General features: G+C 27.7%; 1 protein-coding gene across 3 annotated transcripts in view; it reads left to right on the forward strand.

Annotated features, from left to right (window-relative positions):
• Positions 1-23576, forward strand: part of LOC129974955 (leucine-rich repeat protein soc-2 homolog) — a 118469-nt gene extending 94893 nt beyond the window's left edge. For all 3 annotated transcript variants that reach the window (XM_056087776.1, XM_056087774.1, XM_056087775.1), the window contains 7 exons: positions 1639-1732; positions 3948-4052; positions 7554-7668; positions 8905-9117; positions 10848-10985; positions 12422-12591; positions 21211-23576. In XM_056087776.1, the coding sequence (XP_055943751.1) occupies positions 1639-1732; positions 3948-4052; positions 7554-7668; positions 8905-9117; positions 10848-10985; positions 12422-12591; positions 21211-21261 (886 nt within the window). In that variant the 3' untranslated portion in view covers positions 21262-23576. The remainder of the gene's footprint in view (positions 1-1638; positions 1733-3947; positions 4053-7553; positions 7669-8904; positions 9118-10847; positions 10986-12421; positions 12592-21210) is intronic.
• Positions 23577-24041: the final 465 nt, after the last annotated feature.

Raw genomic sequence — 24041 nt, forward strand, 5'->3', positions numbered from 1 at the left:
ATGGCCCTAGAAAGGGTTAAAAGGTTAATGCTTAATAGAACCAAAGGATTGGGAAAAAAAAAAAAAAAACCTGCATACTTCTTAAATTTTTTAATAATATTTTTATTGATTCACATTAATACAAAACTATTCAAAGCGGATATTTTTTTAAAAACTTTCTTGTATAAGAAGTATACAAAGAAAAAATATTATGATCATCAAAAAATTCGAACTCCAGATTTTGATGAATCTCCATGTTTCAGATCTCCCTGAGCCTGAAAACACATTTTTGGAATTCTACTGTTTCCGTTTGTTTGTGAATGCGATAATTCAAAAACACTTTGAGCTAGGTGATTATAGTAATTTATGAATTTCTATTAAATTGTGTACAAAATCCATTCAGAGGAAATCTGTCTGTCCGGATATAAATTAGCACGATAAATATTAAACAAAGAGAGTTAGATTTAAAAAAAAATTACAAAAATCTAAAGTGTATAAATTTATAAAATATGGAACCAAATTCATCATAAAGATTTTTTTAGCATGCATATAAACGGAATAATTAAAAAACGTATTAGCGTAGGTGAATGAAAATCTGATCACAATTTTAGCATCTAAAGTATAGATATTTATCAAATTTTGTCCAAGAGTTGACCATCTGTGTGTCCTAAATTCTACAAGCAAATAAATGCGATAACCAAAAATGCAAGAATTTTAACCAAAGCCTATAGATTAGTCGCCGAAAATCACACGGTGATAGGCTCTTTCGTAACTATTGTTCGACAATGGCACGTGGTTAATAATTCACAAGCATATTTAGTAGGGAGTATGAGAAACTTTCAAGAAAACCACTCCCGTTGGTTTCAATTGTTTGTTTCTAACACGGTTTGGAAATTAACTATTGAGCCACAAATAGAGCTGATACCCTATATATATACTATAAAGTAATATTCGGTAGAGTATATATATGGATAAAGTTGTTAATTAATCGCTTTTCTGCAACTTCATTTGTTTTATGTTTGTAAACATAGGATTTTGCTATCCCACACCTTTCCTTGTTTACCAGTTTTGAAATTTCGTACTTGTTCTCGGCGAAGATACAGAGGTTTTAATACTTTCAAAGCTTAATAATCAGTTAATCGACTAGTTTAAGTTTGGTGGCGCCACCTAAGAGAGAATTGAAGGAAAAATTGATTTCTAAATTCTGTAATATTTATAAGAATTAATTATAAATTAAAGATTAAAATTTATATAGATAAAATTATACCTTTTATTGCAGTAATAGAAATGTATTTTAAAAAAGTGTTATTTTATTATTTTCTTCTAAGGTGTGTATTATATGTAGATCAATTTTCTATTAATATATGACTAATTTGCTTTTAAACTTGTGGTAATTATGAATATTTTAATAAAATTACTACAGATTCTTTTATTCTCTGCATTGTTGACTTAGTTCTGATAATGCTGTATTGTAACCAATCTCTTCACTTTTATTAAACTGAATAAATTCTATTCTGCAATAAAAATTCCTGTTTTATGCGTGTTTAATATGTTTGGTCAAAGCAATTGAATAATGCTTTAGTAGAAATGCATCTATGTTTTGTTCTATGTTAAATATATGCATATTTTTTTTTGCTGAAGAATTGAATTTTTATTCAGATATAATCAGCTGACTTCAGTTCCAAAATCGCTGAGCCACTGTGTTCTCATGGAGGAATTTAATGTTGAAAGCAACAACATTTCCCAATTGCCAGTAAGTAATTTTTGAACTCAAAATGTACATTAAAGTGTCTGAATTGTTATTATTTTTAGGAAAATATATCTTTTCTTTTAATTTCATGCAAATATTGCATAGATTTTTTTATACATATCTAGCGATATTATAGAACGATATTTGAAAAAGGTAAATTATTTTTTTTGTTTGATAGTTTTAGGTGAATGAAAAAATATACCCCCCACCTCCCCCTCCCTAAAAAAAAACTCTTTCTCTCAATTATGTCAACAAAAATATTATTGAAAAAAGTATATCTACTACAATTTATTTAATCTCTGCACTTTAATATTTATTCACGCTATTTCCCTTTTTTTTTCAACATGATATTGTTTATAAATAGGAATACTATGGTAAGATCTATTTACAGTTTTTCGCAAAGCACGTCAAAATCGTGCGAATCCTTCAAAAACTCGCCGAAAGTCTGTCACCAAGGATGAGTACCAGAAATGGTAGCAAACGCGTATTGGAGTTACAATAAAAACTTGTCACGATTATATTTGGCAATAAATCGCCCCAAAGTAATTGGCAACTATACATTGATCTTAAGTCTAATCATAATTGTTCATTGTTGTTGCATTGTTATGACATACAATATTAAATATCATGCAAAACGCTTTACAAGATAGATTGTTGTAACCTAGAACTACCAAAATTAACAGGTTGTTACTTCTTAGATATATATATATATATATATTGTTACATTCTGGATAAGGCTTAAGAGCTTACATGACAGCATGACAAAATCACAACAACCATCCGAAAACACGCCAAATGTCCATCATAATGGATGACAACCAACAAGAAATGCTAATAAATGGCTTATAAAATGGCAATAAAAAATTGGCAAAATACTATTGGACGAGAAATTGCCCCAAATAATTCAACTTTCGCGACGGGACACTAATCTTATGTCTGGCTGTATTCTGTTTTTCACTTCTTACTTTTTTTTAAAGGTGAATGAGGTATTATGAGCAACACAAAAACACATAAAACAAAATTGACTTCATGAAACAAATAGTATTAAATATTTATGGAATTTTAACACCTTGTTGGCTGGAATCACAAATTAGAACCTTTCATTTTTCGACCATTAAAGATAAGAGAACTGATTCAACTCACTTTTTTTTAATTATTATTATTTGTGCAATAACTTAAGATCATTTTTATTTATTTTTAATATCATATCTCATCATTGTGCTAAGAAGTATTTGCATTCTTCATCGACATACTACAGAAGTTTTGCTATGCTTTACTTTAACATCATTAAATCATGGAAGTCCCTTAAAATTTGTATTATTTGTTAAATTTAATGTAACATTTTGAATTTTATACATTTATTTGGTTAAGAAAAAAAAGTTCTTTTAAGAAATGCACAGAAAACTGGGAAATCGGCGATTTTCAAAAACTTTTCAAATGAATTTTTGAATTGAAGAATGAATTTTTCATTCATTCTTTAATTTCTTTAAACAATTAAAAATTTCTTCAAACAATTCTTCATTCCCAGTTCTTTAAAAATGTTTCGAAATTTATCCAAAATTCTAATGACACCTCCCAACTTAACTAATCTTTATAACTAATTAGGAGGACAAGGATTAATGGGGAGCGAAAGGAGAAAAACTAATAATGTAAAAAAATGATAGACAGAAAATTTTATTATACTTTGAAAACAAGGCAGAAGGTTTTGTTTACTTTGAAAGAGTGAAGGAAGATTTTGTTATACTTTGAACAAGAGAGAAACCATCACCTTGATGAAAAATTTGAAATACTACATGAATACATTAAACATTATGTGGATTGATTAGATGTGTTTAGATTAGAATAGATAATTTTTTGTGTGTTTTCATTGTTTGATTTTATTTAGTTTATATTCAATGTTTCTTCATGAATAAAATTACTAATATATTTTTCTATTAGAATTTATTCTTTAATATTTTTTGTTTAATTAAATTTGTATTACATTAATTACATAAATATTAGACAAAGATGAAACTTGGATTATGATAATGAGGTTTAAAACATCATATTTGTTTAAATAACAATGCTAAACAAACATAATGCTGAACATTATTCAGATTAATAAACATTTTTAATTAATTATTTATCGAATGAAATTTAAATGATAATCTTTGAAATACAGAATATATTGATGAAAAATATAATTATCTACATTAATAGTATTTTTTTGTAATTTCAGGAAGGCTTGCTCTCCAGTTTGGTTATGCTGACCAATTTGACCATTTCTCGAAATGCATTCACATCATACCCTGTAGGGGGTCCGTCTCAGTTCACTAATATCCATGTAAGAAATAATAATAATTATTATTTGAATTTTATAACGTGTTTTCAAATTGTAAGTGTTCAACGTGTAAAATGATGAACAATGAAATAAAGTAAAAGACTGACTTTTACCATGCATTGTATTTATCTTGGAAGATACAGTGCATGGTTTTGAAAAAAAAAATCTTAAGAGTATAATAATAATACTAACAATAATCCCAAAAAATTATTTTTGATTTGCAACTTTGCTCCCAAGAGCAAAATTTCCTTGTTTGGCCATGCATGGTGCATGTATCAATTTATCGCATTTTTGCACTTTTAAATAACATTAAAGGCATTTGTAAATATTATGACTCAATATAAAAATTACGTGAAATATACAAATGTTTCGAATATTCTGGGACTTTTCATTTGAATCAAAATGATAAAAAAATTCCTATAATAGAAAATGGCATCTAATTAGATAGTAGATAAAATAAACCAGTTTAGAATACTCAAGTGGCCCTCAACTCATAGAGAGCAAAATTGTTGACCCATTAGTCATATAGGCACTCCATGCAATACTGTTAATGCGAATAAATCGATCGATATAGAATATCGAATAGATCAGTCGTCCTAATTTTGCTCCAAGAAAAAGTATGAAAAATTTGATAGAATAGTTGGAAATGCATATTGGGATATATGGTAATGAAAAGGCAGATCAATATGCAAAGTTGGCAGCACAGAAAGAGGGTGTTGATATGGTTGTCCCCAAATCAAATGATGTCTTAAAATGGGAATTAAGAGAAGAAATAAAGTTGCAATGGTTTGACAGATGGTGCATGTCTAAAAACGGAAAAGTAACTTTCGATTTTATTCCTAACCCAGAAATAAAAATAAGAAGATACCATCCACTGATAATTCAAATTATACCAGGACATTGCCGATTTCCTGCATATTTCCAAAGATTTGGAAGAATGCAGGAAAATAAATGCATTTGTGGAGGAATCGGTACTGTTTACCACTATTTAAAGGAATGTATTGAAATCTCGGAGCTAAGAAAAAATCTGAAAATTATAAATAATGACTTAAATACAGTACTGATGGTATCAGGTAATCTTAAAACTCTGAAGGACATAATGTCAAAAATTGTCAGTTTTTTACCAACTATTTGAGAGTTTGTAGATAAGGAAGAAGGACAGTAATTGACCACTTTGTGGCCAATTACCTCGAAGAGAATATCAGTTTGACAAATCAGTCAATGCAAGGATGGACAATGCTAAAGATAGCAGTCGGCCACAACAAATCCTGTCGATACTGCTACGTTCAGTGGTGGTCGGTTGTACCCAAGAAGAACAAGAAGAATAGTTGGAAATATTTCAAGTGAACGTCGAATGCCTTATTTGTATCAAAATTAAAAATGATGCAGCATTATTAAATCCAAAAGTTAATCAATACCTCATAGGACATGGTCCTTTGGGCATTTGCTATAGGTTTGGTTCCTGCTCACATGGTCATGACGTCAACAGAGTTGATAGTACCAGAATGCTATGTTATTACCCTGCAACAAAAATCATTCATATTACCATGTCCTGTGTTCGAAACTGATTCACCTGAAGCTGAAATATTGCTAAAAATTGAAGATCCATAATATTGTGAAAATTCTGCTTAAAAGAAAGAATGATAACCATTGTTTAAAGAATCTTTTAATCGCATTCATTAGTTCTTAAAGCATTCACTATGGATTATTCAAGAATACTTTCTATTCGGTGTATAAATATGAACCCGCCCATTTTTAATAGATGACGTTAGATGCTGATTGCCTGCAAATAAATCAGAAAAATTATATTTGGAAGGTCTGGCAAAGCCTTTAAAAATTAGATATGACATCTGACTAATATATAAAATATACAGTCTCACCTAGAAAACGTATCAGATTCTTAGCCTAATTACATAATTTTTAACTCTTTTGTGTTACTCCGCCAGCTGTATTCTCCAGATTTGCTCCTTCATATTACCTTTTGCTTCGTTCCATGTAGAATAATCTTTCTGGGGAGAGGATAAATTTCTATGCAGGTATCAAAATATACTTGGAAACTAAATATATTATTATATATAATAAACTAAAAATATTAAATAAACTAAAATATAGCTTAAAATATATAATAAACTAAATATAAATATACTAAACAAGCAGATTTTATTCTTTGCAGAGATTTTTCGTTACTCGAAGAATGGATAAATGTTGTAATTTCTGAGGGGAAATATTTTGACAAGTCATTTATTTTTTATAGTAAACAAGTGTCTTTTCTTAATTTAAAAAAAGGGAGGAATTATATTACACGTCTTATAATAATTATAGATGTATTTTTTGCCCCCTTTCATTCTGCGATTTCGAAAGGGCATTATTTAACTTTAAACCTTATCAGACCGCCTTCTTAATGGAGGATTACTAATTATAAATGTAATTATAAAATTTACACATTTATATAAATTTGTAAGTCAGTGCTATTATTTTATATACGAAATAAAGAAATGTAAAACCTTACATAAAGTCAGTCTTATATAAACGAATGGATTAAATTCACATATATCTTGTTTCCGTTTACTTTCTTTGATGACAAATTCGTTGAATCTGAAACTGAATTATATTACCAATATAATAGTTCATATTACACAAAATGATAATAATGAATTGTAATTGTTACAAAATGATTCATACGTATCAACAAATATTACCTATATTTCTTCCACTTTTTTTTTTTTTTTTATCTTCTTGAATACAAGCTCGGTATTTTGACGATTCTTCTCGTTTCAGACTTCCCTGTATTCTTAAAACATTTTTGACATTATGTCTGTCCAAAGATAACTCAAAGACCGCTCTGAGCTAGATGGATGAAATTTGGTATATGGTCTTTACACCAAATTTGTAGTTTTCTATAAAATTGTGATCAAAATACTTTCCGAAGAAGTCTGTCCGTATATAAGTTAACACAATAGCGAATAGAGCCTTAATAGATGAAATTTAGTACATAGAATTAACGTGTTTGTGTAGACCTTTGTAACCTATAAAATTTAAAATCAAATTTGTCAAGGTTGATCGTACTTTCATAAACCTGTAAACGCGATAATTTAATAACGGAATAACTTAAATATACGAAATTTGATATGTGATTTGGTTTTATTGTAATTCTGTGAAAAAAAATTTGATTTTAATCGGCTGGGAAAATTGAGTCTAAAACATCAAAAGGATTTTTGGGTACTATTAACCGCATGCTATGAATTAATCACGAAAAAAAAAAAATCTCCATTGATCACATGATAAATTTAAGACAAAAAAATGCTATATTCACACCAATGATCAATACTTCTAATTTCGCAAATAAGCCATAATTTTATATAGATAAAACATCTATTAGATAGTATGCGAGAAAGTTTTGGGAAAACCACTTTCACTAGTCTTAATTATCATCAACGATGGATTTAAACAGCAATTTGCAGTATTAAATCCCTATAGTATATGATATTTTTTTTTCTGTTTTAGTCTATTAATATGGAGCACAATATGATCAATAAAATTCCATTTGGAATATTTTCAAGAGCAAAGAATCTTACAAAACTGAACATGAAAGAAAATCGACTTACATCTTTACCCCTAGGTAAGTTTAACTAAATTAAAATTATTATTTTTGATAAATACTGGAATATTAATATTTTCGTTTAGTTTCAAACTGCACTTGAAGTCAAAAAATCGTTTCCAAAACGACTTTTTGACTACAAGCGGAATTTCGTGCCAAACTTTTTGTTTCAATCAGTTGGGAAAAATGCGCCTGCAACGTAAATTTGATTTTCAGATACTATTAACCGCATGCCAGGGATTAATTGCCAAAAAACTCGCCAACGAGCACACGTTAGATTCAGTAAAAATGGTAAATTCAAACCAAAGATTAATACTTCATAACTATTCTATGCCAATGCAAGGCATTTTCTGGGATAACATCTTTATTGGCGAGTATACGTGGAATTTTTGAGACTATTCCAGCTGGTTCTGCATTTATTCTGTATCTTGGTGAATCTAACGAACTTTAAATAATATAATGAAAAAGTACTTTATTTGTATAACTTAGAGTTCCAAATAATCTCACCGGTGTCTCCAAATAATATGCTGTTTATGGTGCATTGTGATAGTTGAAAGTAACAAATAAGTAGTAGGAAGTAATTGAATTACAAGTTCTCTATAACTGGAATATTCTGGAAGCTATTATGTGGGGTAAAATCCAGTGAATATAATGCAGCTTAAATTTGCAATTATATTTTAATATGTACAGCATATTTACAAATTCTTTGAAAAATACAATTCGTAAAAGTGCAATTATAAAGTATACAAAAAGTCGATAAAAACTGAACATAAATTGTGTTTAACAAAAGTGAAATAATTAAAACTGAAAACGAGTCCAAAAACACCGAACGATATTCTTTCGACTCTTTATGGCGCGAGATTAATTAATTAAAAGCAACCAAACGATAAATTAATAGCTCCATTTAAAGGTGACGTCACTTCATATAAATGCCGAATAGATGTATTTCATAAATTTAAAATATGACCAGATGGTGATAACGATATCTGGGACTTTCTTTTTTGCTTTTTTTTTCGAACTAACACACTTTGCCTACATATTAGAAACGAATCTAAAGGAACTTTGCAATAAATCCAGAATATTTTGTGGAATAATATTTTGAGTAATAGTCATCTGATCTTGTAATCAAGATGGTTACCAGCCCAATATAACGTTTTATTTGAGAAATGAGAGCATACCACATACGCATTTTGATAAAATATAACTTATATGATATTATCTTCTTTAATCATGAAAAACCATAATTTCCTTTTCCAGATATTGGATCATGGCAAAATATGGTGGAATTAAATCTCGGAACAAACCAAATAAGCACTCTCCCAGAAGAAATCGAGGATTTGAAGAAACTTGAGGTTCTCATCTTGAGTAATAACTGTTTGAAGCGCTTGCCAGCGTCAATTGGCAAACTGAAAAATCTTACCGTTTTGGATCTGGAAGAAAACAGAATAACTTTTTTGCCAGAGGAAATATGTAAGCTTTATCTCTTATAGTAGTTCATATCGCTTCTTGAGCAGAATAATTTACAAAATTAAATATTTGCATTATATGGTTATTTAATATATTATTGTCATAAAAATTATCAGAAAAATTTCATAAAATATAAGATTTAATTTTTTGAAAAAACAATATTTATCATATTACTACCACAGTAACTCTTTTTGATTCCAATCTATTTAAGACAACGATTTTCTTATTTAATCATCATCGTTTTATCCTTTATTCATTGCATCAGTGGTTTTAAAACAATTAAATGAAGGAAGAAATATCACACTTTGCGATTTAAAATAGATTCTCATGCTAAACTTCTGGAGATATATTTGCTGGATTCGTCAACAGAAAGGAGAAACATAATAATATAAAATATTGTCGCGGTGTAGAAAATGTACGGATTTGAATAGCTATAGTTCAGATAAGTTTATTTGAATTGCTGCATAGGATTATTATAAAGTTTTTTATGCATTTTTCAAGTTTTACCAGGTAAAGAAATTTTATTAGCTTACTTAGCTTAATAACTGAGAAAAAGAGGGAAATGGTAAAAGAGCTACTATCGGAACCTTTATTCTTTGCCTTTAAAATTTTATACGCTCTGTAGATTCTTGTTTTTGACAAAATATTGCCTTTAATAAATTATAATTAAAAATTATGCTATATATAAATTTATAAATATGCCTAATTATATTATATATAAAATTATGCCTATATATAAAATATCTTTAAAAGCTTCTTGAATCTGATTTAATCCTATACGAGGTAAGATTTAAGATTTATGTCCGGTTTCCCAACAAGCGCGCCAAAATTGTGCCAAACTTCTAAAAGCTCACCAAAAGTCTGCCATATTGGATGGTTGCAACGATAATAAAGGGCTTTTAGAGTTACCATAAAATTAGCAATAATTTGGCGAAAAATCGTTCGAAAAATTTATTTTTATAGAATGGACATTAATATAAAGTCAGGCCCCCAAGCGATCCCATTTAAAGGTGAAATTGAAACCTGAATCCAATGTCAAATTGAAATCTGAATTCAATAAATAATATGCCTAAAATATTTGAAGACTGCTTTTGAAATTATTTTAAATCCTGAGAATACTTGCTGCTGCAAACAGTCTTTTGTTTCTGTGAAAAGAAATGATATTGCAATAAAATAAGACTGATAATAAAATACAAATAAAGGGTCGATTTTGAATGTTATGAATGAGTCTAAGATTTATTTTGAAGTAAGACTTTAGAAGCTTGCAAATGCCAAAAAGGAAATTCGGTATTTGTTGATCCCCACTTTATTTGGCGATTTTGAAATTAGCCGTTCTATTGTCCATAAGATGCAAAGATGGTTATTATTATCATTATTATTATTATAGAAATGGATAAACTGGGATTTTTAGCAGGAAAAGCTGATTTCCCCTGATAGTTGTTTTGTACATAATGCGTTTAATTTGTTAAAGAATTATCATGGGTGGAAATGTTTTCTATTTTTATTTATTTATTGGCGATTTATCGCGAGGATCGCAAATATGACCAGGTATCGGAAATTTTAATTTCACAGCTTTTTTTCTTTTTTGTATTGAACGTTTTGAAGAATCTGCCGTCTTTCTCACTCTGAAGGCATTATAAGTTCCTTCTTTGTTTACGTGGCCTACATAATTGTGGTAATTTTTGAATGTCATATTTTTGATCTGAATGGAAATTCACATTTTATTGTTTTAGGTGAACTTACAAATTTGCAAAAACTAGTGGTGCAGAGTAACCGACTGCAGAGACTACCGCCTAATATTGGTCGTTTGAGAAATTTAACCTACATGAGTGCTGGAGAAAATTTTCTAGATAGCATTCCTCCTAGTATTGGTGAGTATAAATATTTATATTTAATATTTGTGTACCAAATTTGACAAAAATAAGCTTAGGCAGGTAGGAATGTGCACATCTGATGATGTTTACTTTCTCGTATATGTAGTACATAGAAAGTATAGTAATCGTCTTTGGAAAATATCCGTCTGTCTCTCTGAGATAAAGATAATTCAAAAATACTTTGAGTTAGAAGAATGAAATTTGGTATATGTCTTTATACCAAATTTGTATATTTCTATTAAATTTTGAGCAAGCTCTGTTCTGAGAAAGTATGTCCGGCTCTTCGAATAAAACGCGATAACTACAAAAAGAAGATATCTATATAGCTGAATTCGGAAAGCAGAATTAACATCTATAGTCTAGATAATTATCGAATTTTCAGTTAAATTCAATAAGGGGTTGGTTGCCTGTCGATCTTTACATTTAGAAACATGTAAACGCGATAAGTCAAAAAAGGAATTATTTAAATACATGAAATTTGGTATGAGATTTTGTGACTACAAATGTAGTTTCGATCCATTTTTTTTAATCGGATAGAAAAAACGCAGCTTAAACACAAATTCGATTTTCAGATACTATTAACCGCACGTCTGGGATTAATTGTCAAATAACTCGCTAAGGATGACGCAATAGATTCAATAAAAATGCTACATTCATGCCAAAGGTTAATATTTCGTGACTATCGTAACCAATGCTATGCAAGACGTTCTTAGGATAACACCTTTATTGCGAAAAAGATTTTGGCAGACCACTCCCGCTGATTTTTAAAGTCTTAATTAAAATATTAATACAAAATTAAACATGGTATGTTTAATTTTGGTATGTTTTCCATGATAATTTTTGAAAACATTATTTCACAAAAATGATTTTTACACTTTTTTAAAATTAACAAAATTATTATCTTTTTAACATCACTAAATAAGAATAAAAGTTTTGTCTAAATTTTGCAGTTTTTTTTTTTTAATATATATAGTTGAAAATTACACCAATAAATTTCATACAGATTTCAACTATTTTCATTGTTTCATTAATATTTAATCGCATGATTTTCTTCCATTGTTAAAATCTGAAAAAATAATATTTTTTATTATCTGTGCACTTTACATGTTAAATAAGAAAGCGAATTGTATTCTCGATAGAATTTATTTTAACATGAATACAATAATGTAATAAAAGCAAGTGCTACCCAAAGAACAACATGAATTGTTTGGCTCTCATGGATCCTTATAAATTAGTATAAAAAACATCTTAAAGGACAACATTACCCTTTCTCCTACCATAGTATTTTATAAAGTTACATAGACATTTTAATATCGTGTTTCCATTCTAAGACTAGTATCCATATATCCCTTTGCCACCACCTGTTTTACAAGTAATAGAATTAATTGCATATTTTGTAAAGTACTAATTCATTTTTGATATTTTTACTTTAGGAGATCTGCACAATTTGGAATCTTTATACATCAATGACAATCCCCACTTGCACAAACTACCACCTGAATTGTCTCTCTGTCAAAATCTGCAAATCATGAGTATAGAAAACTGCCCACTGTCTGAAATGCCATTTGATGTCATTAACGGGGGGCCCTCCATGGTTATACATGTAAGTAGATAGTTGTTTATCTTTTATGTGGTTTCATGTCAGAAGAAATTGAAGATTTTTTGACAAAAAATATTACATACGATAAAATATTCAAGATACAAATAATATCAGTAAACAATTTAGACAATATATTCAACATTGAAGGTAATTTCAAAATTGTATAATAAAATCATGTAAATAAATGGAAACCTTTCATAAAAAGAGTATCAATTATAGCATAAAAGGTTTTCAAAAAAACTCCCTTTATTTCAATGTATCAGAGATTAATTATAATGGAATGATAAATTCAAAATGAACTGAACCAAAGAAAAAAATTCGATTTATCCAAACACTCGCTCTAAAAATGAATAAAAATTGTCGTTTTCTCTTACTGTAAATCTATACTTATAATAAAGCTCAATGTGTGTGTGTGTGTGTGTGTGTGTGTTGGCGCTCTACAGGCCAGGTCATTTGACATACAGCTATCAAATTTGGTACATGTATACCTTAGAGGTCGGGAATGTGCACCTGGGGTCCCTTTTTTTGAAATTTTAATTAGAATTTTAATTATTAATTAAAAACTAACTTTCCCGCCAAAAAAATCTTCCATTTTCCCCTCCGCCAACTTTTCCGCCAAAAAAATCTTCCATTTTCGCCACCGCCAAATGAGTAAGGATTTCGGATTTTTTTTCTCCCAACAGTAATGAGGCAAGGGTTAGTATTTTTCGGCGGATTATTTCAAACGATTCTGTTTATTTTCTTAATGTGTGATGCATTTAAAATTAAACATTGTTAATTAATCGATCCTTCAGATTCATTCTGAAGAACTTTTGAATAAAAATAAAACAGAATAAAGAAAATTAAAAGTTTCTAATCCGCATAGCGTTACCCCAACTGGCGTAGAAAAAAAATCACGTATTTGCGTTACGTAACTGGCGTTGAAAATTCACGCATGCGCTTTGTGTTCTGAATTCCGCATTGTGTTGACGAATTATTATCAACCGATGCAGACTGGATTTAAATTTTTTTTAGGTTCGTTGCATGTTTTTGTAATTAAAATGTATTTATGTTAGTTATATATTTTTTGTATATGCTTATAGTTTCAAGTGCATCGTTTTTTAAGTAGTTTTTTTAAAACCTGTTTTAAACCGTCTATTTTAAACGATTCGTTTCATTTTCTTAGTGTTTGATGCATTTAAAAGTAAACATTGTTAATGAATCGATCTGCTCATGATGAATCTGAGAAAATTTTGTTGACAAATTCTTGAGATAATACGTAAATTGAAAAGGATATTCTTTAGTGCCCATAAAGTTTAAACGCTGAGTGACTCTATTTTCATTAATCAGATTATAAAAAAATTCTTTGTTTCAGTAAAAAATATTATTATATTAATTGCAGATTAATTCTTTCCACTTTAATTTAAAACATAAATTCTACGGGTGCTAACAGAAAATGAGAGAGATACATATTACGTTATGACTGAAGGCCTTTATAATATTATGAGTGAATTATATGACTATTAAAATTTGAAGTTTTAAAATATTTTGATGAAGAAGCTATTAAAGTAGGAATTGCATAAAATATTTAAATATAAAAAATTTTAACGAGCATTAAGATTGGCGAACCGGTTGGTCGACAAATTCTTGAGATATTACATAAATTAAGAAAGATATTTTTTAGTTCCCATAAGGTTTAAATGCTCAGTGACTCTGTTTTCGTTAATCATGTTATTAAAAAAATTAACATTTATTGACGAACACGAACACACTGATATTCACCGTTACTCTGATTAGATATTATAAAATCTGAATAGATAAACATAAACGTGTAAACAGCTGTGCGCCGGTTTCTATGGCAACACAGCTGGAAAGGGAAAAGAAGTTTCCGAAGAAAATTCACGCATGCGCATTGTTCTGATTGTTGTCATGACAACCACTTTCAACAGACGATTTAAATTATTTTTAGGTGAGTTACATGCTTTTGTAAGTAAATTGTATTTATGTTAGTTATATATTTTTTGTATATGCTTATAGTTTTAAGTACATCGTTTTTTAAGTAGTTTTTTTAAACCTGTTTTCAATGATTTAAATTTTTTTTAGGTTAGTTGCATGCTTTTGTAATTAAATTGTATTTATGTTAGTTATATATTTTTTTGTATATGCTTATAGTTTTAAGTACATCGTTTTTTAAGTAGTTTTTTTAAACCTGTTTTAGACCGATTATTTTAAACGATTCATTTTATTTTCTTAGTGTTTAATGCATTTAAAATGAAACATTGTTCATTAATCGATCTGTTCATAATGAATCTGCGAAAATTTTGTTGACAAATTCTTGAGATATTACATAAATTAAGAAAGATATTCTTTAGTGCCCATAAAGTTTAAACGCTCAGTGACTCTATTATCAGTAATCATATTATTAAAAAAAAATGCTTTGTTTCAGTAAAAAATATTATTATATTAATTGCAGATGAATCATTTACACTTTAATTTAAAGCATAAATTCTACGAGGGGTAACAGAAAATTAGAGAGATACATATCACGTTATGACTGAAGGCCTTTATAATATTAAGAGTGAATTATATGACTATCCAAATTTGAAGTTTTGAAATATTTTGCTGAAGAATCTATTAAAGTTGGAATTGCATAAAATATTTAATTATTAAAATTTTAACGAACATTAAGATTGGCGAACCGGCTGGTCGCCAAAGGCGGCTAGTTGAAAATAATTATAAAAAAATATTTTTAACAATTTTAATAAATTGGTTAATTTTAATAGCCATGACAATAACCATAATTAATATTTTAGAAAGTTTAAAATGAATAATGTTTTAATGAAATATTTAATGAATAAACAAATAGAATTCAACATATTAATTTTTTAAGGAAATATTTTTATTGTTTTTTGATTAAATAAACATATTTTGAGAATTAAGATATTGAAGTTTTGAATGCAAACCTCACAAATATACAATATGCATTTTCCTTGTTACACAACATGCATAAAGTTAACATGTGATGCAATTCTTGCTAAAATTCTCTGTATCATGTCATTAATGGCAATAGAAGCTACAAATCAATGATTTTCATCGGAATGGTGACATTACCAGATAATAACATATAACCATGTTAGAGAATTGGTCAATCAGCTGGCGAAAATAGAGAAGTATTGCCACTGCAATATCCACATCGTACTGAGTGTGATTTTTTTTTTTTTTTTTTTTTTTTTTTTTGTGGTAATGCATAGCAGTGATTTAATGATGGGTAACACTTGACTGAGCCACCATTACATTATTGGATATAGAATTTTACAATATGGGAGCTTACTCAAGCTAGGTTCCTTAAAACAAAATAACAAATAGCATTATGTGACAAAGAAAACCCAAAGTCTCATCTGTGTAAGGGGAAATTTAACTCTATAATGACAAATGTTTTTTCTTATCATTTTCTATGCAAGTGAAGAAGGCATTATTTGTTAAACTTTTTCTTTTCCCCATGTGATTAAATCTGAAGCTGGGATATGATGAACAAATACCACTCCCATCAAAAAAAGAAAATAAATTTTTTTTTAAAATTAAGAATGATTTTATCTCAATTTAAAAGGTTAGCGAGATGTATATGTCCCATTAGTAATTAAAGGTTTAATGATGCTTCTAAAATTTAAACTTATTGAGAAAAGAAACATAATATATCTATAAAATCTAATGGAAGCATTGAGTTTCTGGCAGTATGCATGTTTCTTAAATAAAAGAACTGCTCATATATTATCAATTGCTAATTTATTTGTGATATTTAATCAAAGTAGTTCAAAAATATTTATATATATTATTATTTAAATGCATTTTTAATTTTTGCTCTATCTAGCATAAAAATTTCAAGACAAAAAAATTGCTGATTTGAATTTTTAAAAGGGGAGGGAGACATCATTTTATATTGGTATGCCTCTGCAGGTTCAATAACCTCCATTAACGTGAAAGTTCATTCCGCAGCTGACATTGTTAGCATTGACAAAAATATATTACAGAATATTTGACAGGAATCCCATAACTGACTTTGTGTGTCATGCAACAAAAAGAATGCATACTGAATATCTATGATGCTTACATTCAGAAGTTACTATTTGAAATATATTATTTCTTGAAGAATATATATTTCAAACAAATATGGAAACTATTTGTTACAGAGTGAGACATTTTGCAACAATTAAAATGTATTGCACAAAAATTAAATAATTAATTTTTATTTATTACTAGCCGCCTTTGGCGACCAGCCGGTTCACCAGTATTACCGCTCGCTACAATTTTCAATTAAATATTTCAAGTAACTTGTCTCTTAATAGCTTCTCAAACAAAACATTTTTAATCTTCAAATTTTGATAGTTATACCAAACTTATACTGTTGTTTAGATCGTTTCGTTCAATTTACTATATGTATTTTGCTAATTTGTTGGCATTTCCGGTAAAACTTCAACTTTTAATTTAAAGTGGAAATGCTGAAATTGCAATTAATGTAAAGATATTTTTTAATGAAACCAAGCGTTTTGTTTTATTTATCATTTTTGTTGTTATTTATTTATTATTATTATTATTGAATATGAGTACTGCAAACAGAATCGTTCGGTATTTAAGTCTTATCTACAAAATATTTTTCATAATTTGCGTAATATTGTAAAGAATTATTCAACAAAAATTTCTCAGATTCAGCATAAAATTCAATTTTTAGTTTTGCTTTCAAAAGGATTGAAATGAAATCAATAATAATATTTTGTTCCGGCCTATAAATATATTTCAAAAATTATGAAATCTAAATTTTATGCTGTAAGGTATCATATTCTGAGAAATATTCTGAACACACCAAATTTTAAATAAATGAATGAATGTTTCTATTTTCCACGATTAACTAAGACTGATTTATGAAGTTTTGAATGTTAAAAATTTAGAAAAACTCAACATTTTCATAATCTTAGGCCAATTAATCTTGAGAAACCTGCGCGCTGATTGGCGTATTTTCTTTAAAACAATCGATGGAAAATCTAAAATTATCCTTTTTTTTTTTTCAGTGATATTCAAATTTTTATAAATCAGTCAGTTTAAGTGATTGATTTTGTTGATTGGAAATTAATTCTTTATTTAAAATATTAGTGTTTCAAGAACATTTTGTTAAACGCGATTTCCACAGCAGAAGCTTTATGTAAAATCAAAAATTCGTTATATATTAGAGTATTTATTGGATCAAGTTACATAAAATATAATCATTTTCCATTTAGACCATTTTAGCAGATTTGTGTCTATTACTAAAGGTTTACAAATTAGCAGTGTGGCCCTGATTTGAATGGATATCCGGTTCATATTAAACAAAACTTGCCTTAAAATAAAACTGATTTATTGGATTAATAATACAGATAGTGTAAAAGATCATAAAATAATTTTTCTTGAATTTATTTTTTAGAAAAAAATAATATTTCATATTTGTTTCATTTCCTACAGACACGTGACAAAAATCATATTTTTGCAGATTTCATTTTCAAAAAGATTTAATTTATTTTTAAATGGAGCTTTAATCGATGTGATGGCAACACTTTGAAAAAAGCTAATTTTCCCCCCATGAATGCGAAACGTGCTCGTGCAGCTTAAATTTTATTTTTATTTTGTACGAAAAAAATTGTTGAAAAATATAGTTAAATTATTTATTTGAAAATTAATTAAAAATAGAAATTTAATTTTAAGGTTAAAACATTGGTATAATTTAAAAGATAAATTTTTAATCTTTAACTTGATGTAAAAAATTTTTTTTGTGCGGTAATATTTTCGGAAGCTATAGCAGAAACACGCTAAAATTTCGCTTATTTTTTAAATAAATAGGTGCACATTCCCGGCCTCCAAGGTATACACGTGCCAAATTTCGTAGCTGTTGGTCGAACGGTCTGGCCTGTAGAGCGCCAACACACACACACACACACACACACACACACACACACACACACACACACACACACACACACACATTGAGCTTTATTTTAAGTATAGATAAACAATGTTCGTATATATAGGAAAGATTTTACCTTAAACATTGTCATACCTGGTGAAAGAAATATTATAGATATTTTAAAAATTTTATTTACTTAACCAAAAGTTGCAATTTGCAGTGTTTAATAAAATTTTATACCATTCTTTAAAAAATATTTGATACAGCTTCTCTTCTTATTTTAATTAAAAATACAGTGATAGAAATAGGATTTTTATTTTTATAATATTTCAAATAAAAATATTTTTTAATTTAAATATTACATTTATTTATCCATGCACTCTGGCATTCTGTCGAATGCTAATATCAAATATATTTTTACTATTTCATATTTGACTTTTACACCATATAATTATTTAAAAGGATTTTATATGAGTAAATCTAACCATTATTATTTACTTTTTACTTAAAATTTACTTTACTGTATAAAAGCATTACAAATTTTGCTTTGAATTATTAACATTAAATTTAGCATTCAGTTTTTTTTTCACTACTTTAAATATATTTCTATTTATAATAATATAGCTATTACAGATTCTTCATCCTTCCCCAAAGAATAAAAAGCATCCAACACTTTCTGATTACATAACAATATGTAAACAGAAAGTGTTGTTTTGAGAAAGTAATGCCATTAAACAATTTTATGATTTGCATGGACTATGGATCTATATCCATAAATTTTTTAACAAATGCTCTATATCTTTTTCAGATTTTAATCTGACAAGTATTCAATGTAAATTCTGTGGCACAGTCTAACAAATTAAATACATTATTTCAAATGCAAAATTCCTTACCTCTTTATGATTCAGATATCTTAATTTTCTGTATGAATCAGCTTTACTGCCCCATTTTGAAGCTTGTGTAACAGTAATTCTACAGCAACATGAGCATTATTTATTACAGATATACTTTTCAAGCATTTGTCTATCATCATCATATATGATAATGATGTACATCTCATTGTGTCAACAAGTATGATCAAGAATCAGGTTACTCAGAAGGATACCGTTTATTACATTTCAATCAATTAAATTTTTTGTAACAGATCAATCTATAAAAATCAAAAAAATATGTTAAGATCTATAACAAACCCAAAAGGTAGACAGATATGGATAAGATATAATCTGACATTTTTCCAATTGTGAAACACAGTTGATCTTCATTCTTCGGGATTGCTTCATGGTAGAGAACTATTGTACACGGATATTCTTCATTTCCATCAAAATATTATATAAATTAGGAATAAAGCTGGATCGAAAAAAATTCCAATCTGTACTATAAGCATGTAAACGTATTTTAGAGTTGCATGGCTGAATGGAAGAAACTTTTGAAATTTTAAAACTTCGATTTATTTCACAAGAGGCATAATTTACATACGAAGAATAAATGGTAAGAAATATGTCAGTCTACATTGCTATACAAGAGCAGAAGAGACCAAAATTTTTTCCTTTATTTCATGATGAGATTTTGCTAGGGATTTCTTTGACACATGTTGATTTAGGAAAGGGAATCTTAGGTATCTTTAAAAGAATGTTATAAGCATTAAGGATCTTTATCCCTTCACTTGAAGCATGAAAAAATGCTGAGAACAACAGAGCATGTGCAGAATTAATTAAATAAAAAGTGGTAATTGGATTAGGAAATGAGAGAAATTTTAAAATGAAGTTAATATGGGCTAAATTAAGACCAAAAATTATTCAAATGATTAGGATTTAAATTAAATTAAGAGATATCATTACATGTATTCCAGCTGGTTTGTTGGCTCCTATTTTATTTTATTTAAATCTTATAGGTATAATCTCATGCTCATGATTCTGCCAAATTATCAAATATTAAAGCTATGTTATTTTAAATGTCTATTAAATATGTTCTGTTTATTACGTACATGAACTTTTCTAATGAAGATTGATCCTTGAAATTGTGGACATTGACATTTATGAATAAACGTAAACACCCGATTTTAAATTTCGCAAAGTCCTTCATTTTTTATATGCCTCATCAATCACATAGATATTAAATAGAAACTTCATTCTTTAGCTTTCGACAATAGAAAAAATCAACTAGACAGTTGATTAGAAAAAGATTTGAATTTCAGGGTAACAATGTAGTCTATCGTCGGAAATTGAGCAAATGAATATTTTTTAAACATGCCAAAATTCAAGAAAAATTTGTGCATCTATTAGATTATCATTAAAAAAGATAATTTTTTAAATTTTGGAACAGTGTACAATTTCTTATTGAGGTGCACATTTCTAACCTCCGAAGTGTACAAGAATACATATACCAAATTTAGAAGTTGTAGGTCAATGCTCTGCCCTGTAAAGTGTCAACACACATATATTCATCTTTATTATTAGAATAGATATTCCTTTATGATTTACGATTGAAAGTATAAGATGCAGATACATCTGGAAAATTTTGATTCATATCCGGTTTCTCATTTATCAGAAGAGATTATGAGCAAGTAAGGAAGTAAGTTATTCACAACCTTAACCCTATTTAGGAATTTATTGACAGGAAGATATAAAACTTCAAATTATAATAGTATCAAGAATATAAATTTTATTATTACATTATATAAAAAAAAAGTATCACAAACATGTATCTTCTTGCAGTGGCTGAAGATGGAATCAAGTTTGAATTACGGCAGACCCTACAACATGTGAAGTCGCAGAAAGAGAATCGTTTGAGATGAAAGCTGTGTTGTATTAAAATCAGGGTCTTTTGGGGCTCTGTGCTGGCTTGTGGTGCAAAATAAAATTTGTGCGCTCCTATCTCTCGAAGGAGCAGATATCATCGGGTGGTCAAGATTTTCATTCCATTTGGTGCAATGTGTTCAGATGATTTAGAGAGTTGTGCATGCATACAACGTTTTGTGCATAGATAAGTGATGTATGTCATGAATGTACATTTTTTTTTTGAAAGGATAAATAGTTATGTGTACAGGGTCTATATGAACATATTCTTATGCATTTTGTGCTGATTTGAGTGCAAAATGATTGATGTGCTATAATTTTTTTTTTGAAATAAATAGTGCATTGATTATGGATTTTGAGTTTAAATCCTCAATTTTTATAGATGTGAGGAATAGTTCACATTTATTATTTATATGAAAAATTTTATTTTTAAATATTGATTGTTTTAGATTGCTTTTGTTTTTACTTTAGAAGAAAAAAGTATTTGCACAATAAAAGCAACACTGATACGTTGACTTACAATTTCATTTGAACACTTCAAATAATTATATGATAATTAAATTTTTTGTGATGAAATAAAATTATTTTAAAGAATTTTGAAAAGATAAAATATTGTTGTTAGCTCTAGTATTAGTATATTTTTTTGTGCAACATTGCACATTAGCATGAAACAGCATTTTTTCCTAATTCTTTACACAAAAGCGTTTCATTTTTTATATCTATATGTAGGCTTTTATTTCAAAAGTTAAATCATAAAAATATTATGCATGCTCAGATAATTTTGTATAAAAGTTGTTTTTAAAATTATTTGTAAATGAAGACTTTTTTTTTTCCCCCAGATTCAATAGAAACATTATAGTAAAACGATTTTCCAATGTTTAATGGCATTTTTTTGTATAGTCGCTATATACAACATTCTTAAAATTATATTTTAACCTTCACATATAAACTTGTATGGAGGGTAAGCTATGGTTAACAGTCAAACATTGTGAACATTTTTTAAAGAGTAATGACCAAATGTTTTATGAGTTTTTCAGAATGATGATTATTATTTGTTTTAATGAACAAAATATGTATCTTTAAAATTCAGAGATACCAAAATAATCTATTAAGATATGATGCCAATTTTTAGACATTAAAAGCAAAATAAATGCGTACATCCATGCTTCTGTCATGCAAAAATGAAGGATTGAAAAAATATTAAATATATGATTAAAAACATATTAATATAACAAATAAATACTTTTCAATTTGAATGTTCATATATATATATATATGATTTTTTTGCATGCACATTAAGAGATTTTTGAATAATACCAGAAAAAAAAAATGAAATTTTCATATTGCATGGAATAAAAAAAAGAAAGTACCTCTGAATTTTGCATATATCGACACAATTCATTTTTAAGAATTTTGTGTGAATATAGATGCATTTTGTACTATAATTTATTTTAAATGATGGCAATTTATATAACACTTCTATGTAAATATATGCGAGTGTTACTATTACATATATACATATATATATTATAAATTTATCCTCTGTGTTTGACTTAATTTGACTGTCCATGTGCACATATTTGCATAATTTATGAAAAATTATATAAACATGTTTATTCTATGAAAAAAGAATGCTATGATAAGTAGAATTTATCAGGGACACAAAAGCAAAGGTTGTGAATTTGTGATGTAAGCAATGACAGCTTTCTGCTAAGCTATATTTTCAATGTTTTTCATTTATAAAAAAAACTTGGCACCCTGATATTTTATTATTAGATAAAGCTCTATTGGATATATATATTTAATTGGTGTTACTGTATGAATGATAACTTTATAAAAAATTTCTTTAAAATTATAATCCACTTGTTAATTAAAGAACATTATATTAACATTATTTGATGAATTTAATATTGTTATAGATGTGTTGATTTATAAATACTATTTGTCAAGTGAGGTCCTGTTGTATGAATATTTCTCCTATATCATTATCAAAAAAGATAATGTTCATTAATTTAATTTAAAACTATTTTAAATTTATCTAATGTCAATAGTGCTGAAGCAGATATGTAGTTACAAACCTTGTAATGCTGTTTGCCAGTACAAGTTGCAATTATGTTGCCAAAACTGATGTCTAATGTTACTTTCACAGTCTATGAGACGACAAATGTTGTTCCCTAAATGTGACTTTATGTGCAAATTTGTTTTCAATTTTTCTGTTTTAATGTCAATTTTTGTATCATTCCAAGACATTTTTTAAAGGCAACAATAAAAATGTTTAAAAACAACAGCATTGATTAATCATTGCTTTACATAATTTTTTTAGATATTTTGTGACTTGAAGGATAATAAAATGAAATTCAATCTAATATACCTAAAGTAACATAAGATTTTTTTTAAAAAGTAATTCGTTAGCAAAATCCCCGAAAAATATTTTTTCAAATATCTACTTTTAATTTACAATCATATAAGTAAATGAAAAATGTTTAAAAAAACAAAAAAATTGAATGATCAGAACCAAAACATTCACATAGATTTTTCAAAATATAGTAAAAATGCTGAGGTTTGTAATTTGGCAGAGCAATTTTTAAATATCCACTATAATTCTATTATCATTAAATAACAAAATATGCATATAAGTAGCTGCCAAAAAATATTACTAATAGCCTTTTTTCTCGATCTCCTAAATATTGATGGCAAAAAATTTAATCTTGCAATTTAAGTAATTTAACAGCAATAACATATTACATATT

Source organism: Argiope bruennichi, chromosome 7 (genome assembly GCF_947563725.1).
Source record: "Argiope bruennichi chromosome 7, qqArgBrue1.1, whole genome shotgun sequence".
Taxonomy (NCBI): domain Eukaryota; kingdom Metazoa; phylum Arthropoda; class Arachnida; order Araneae; family Araneidae; genus Argiope; species Argiope bruennichi.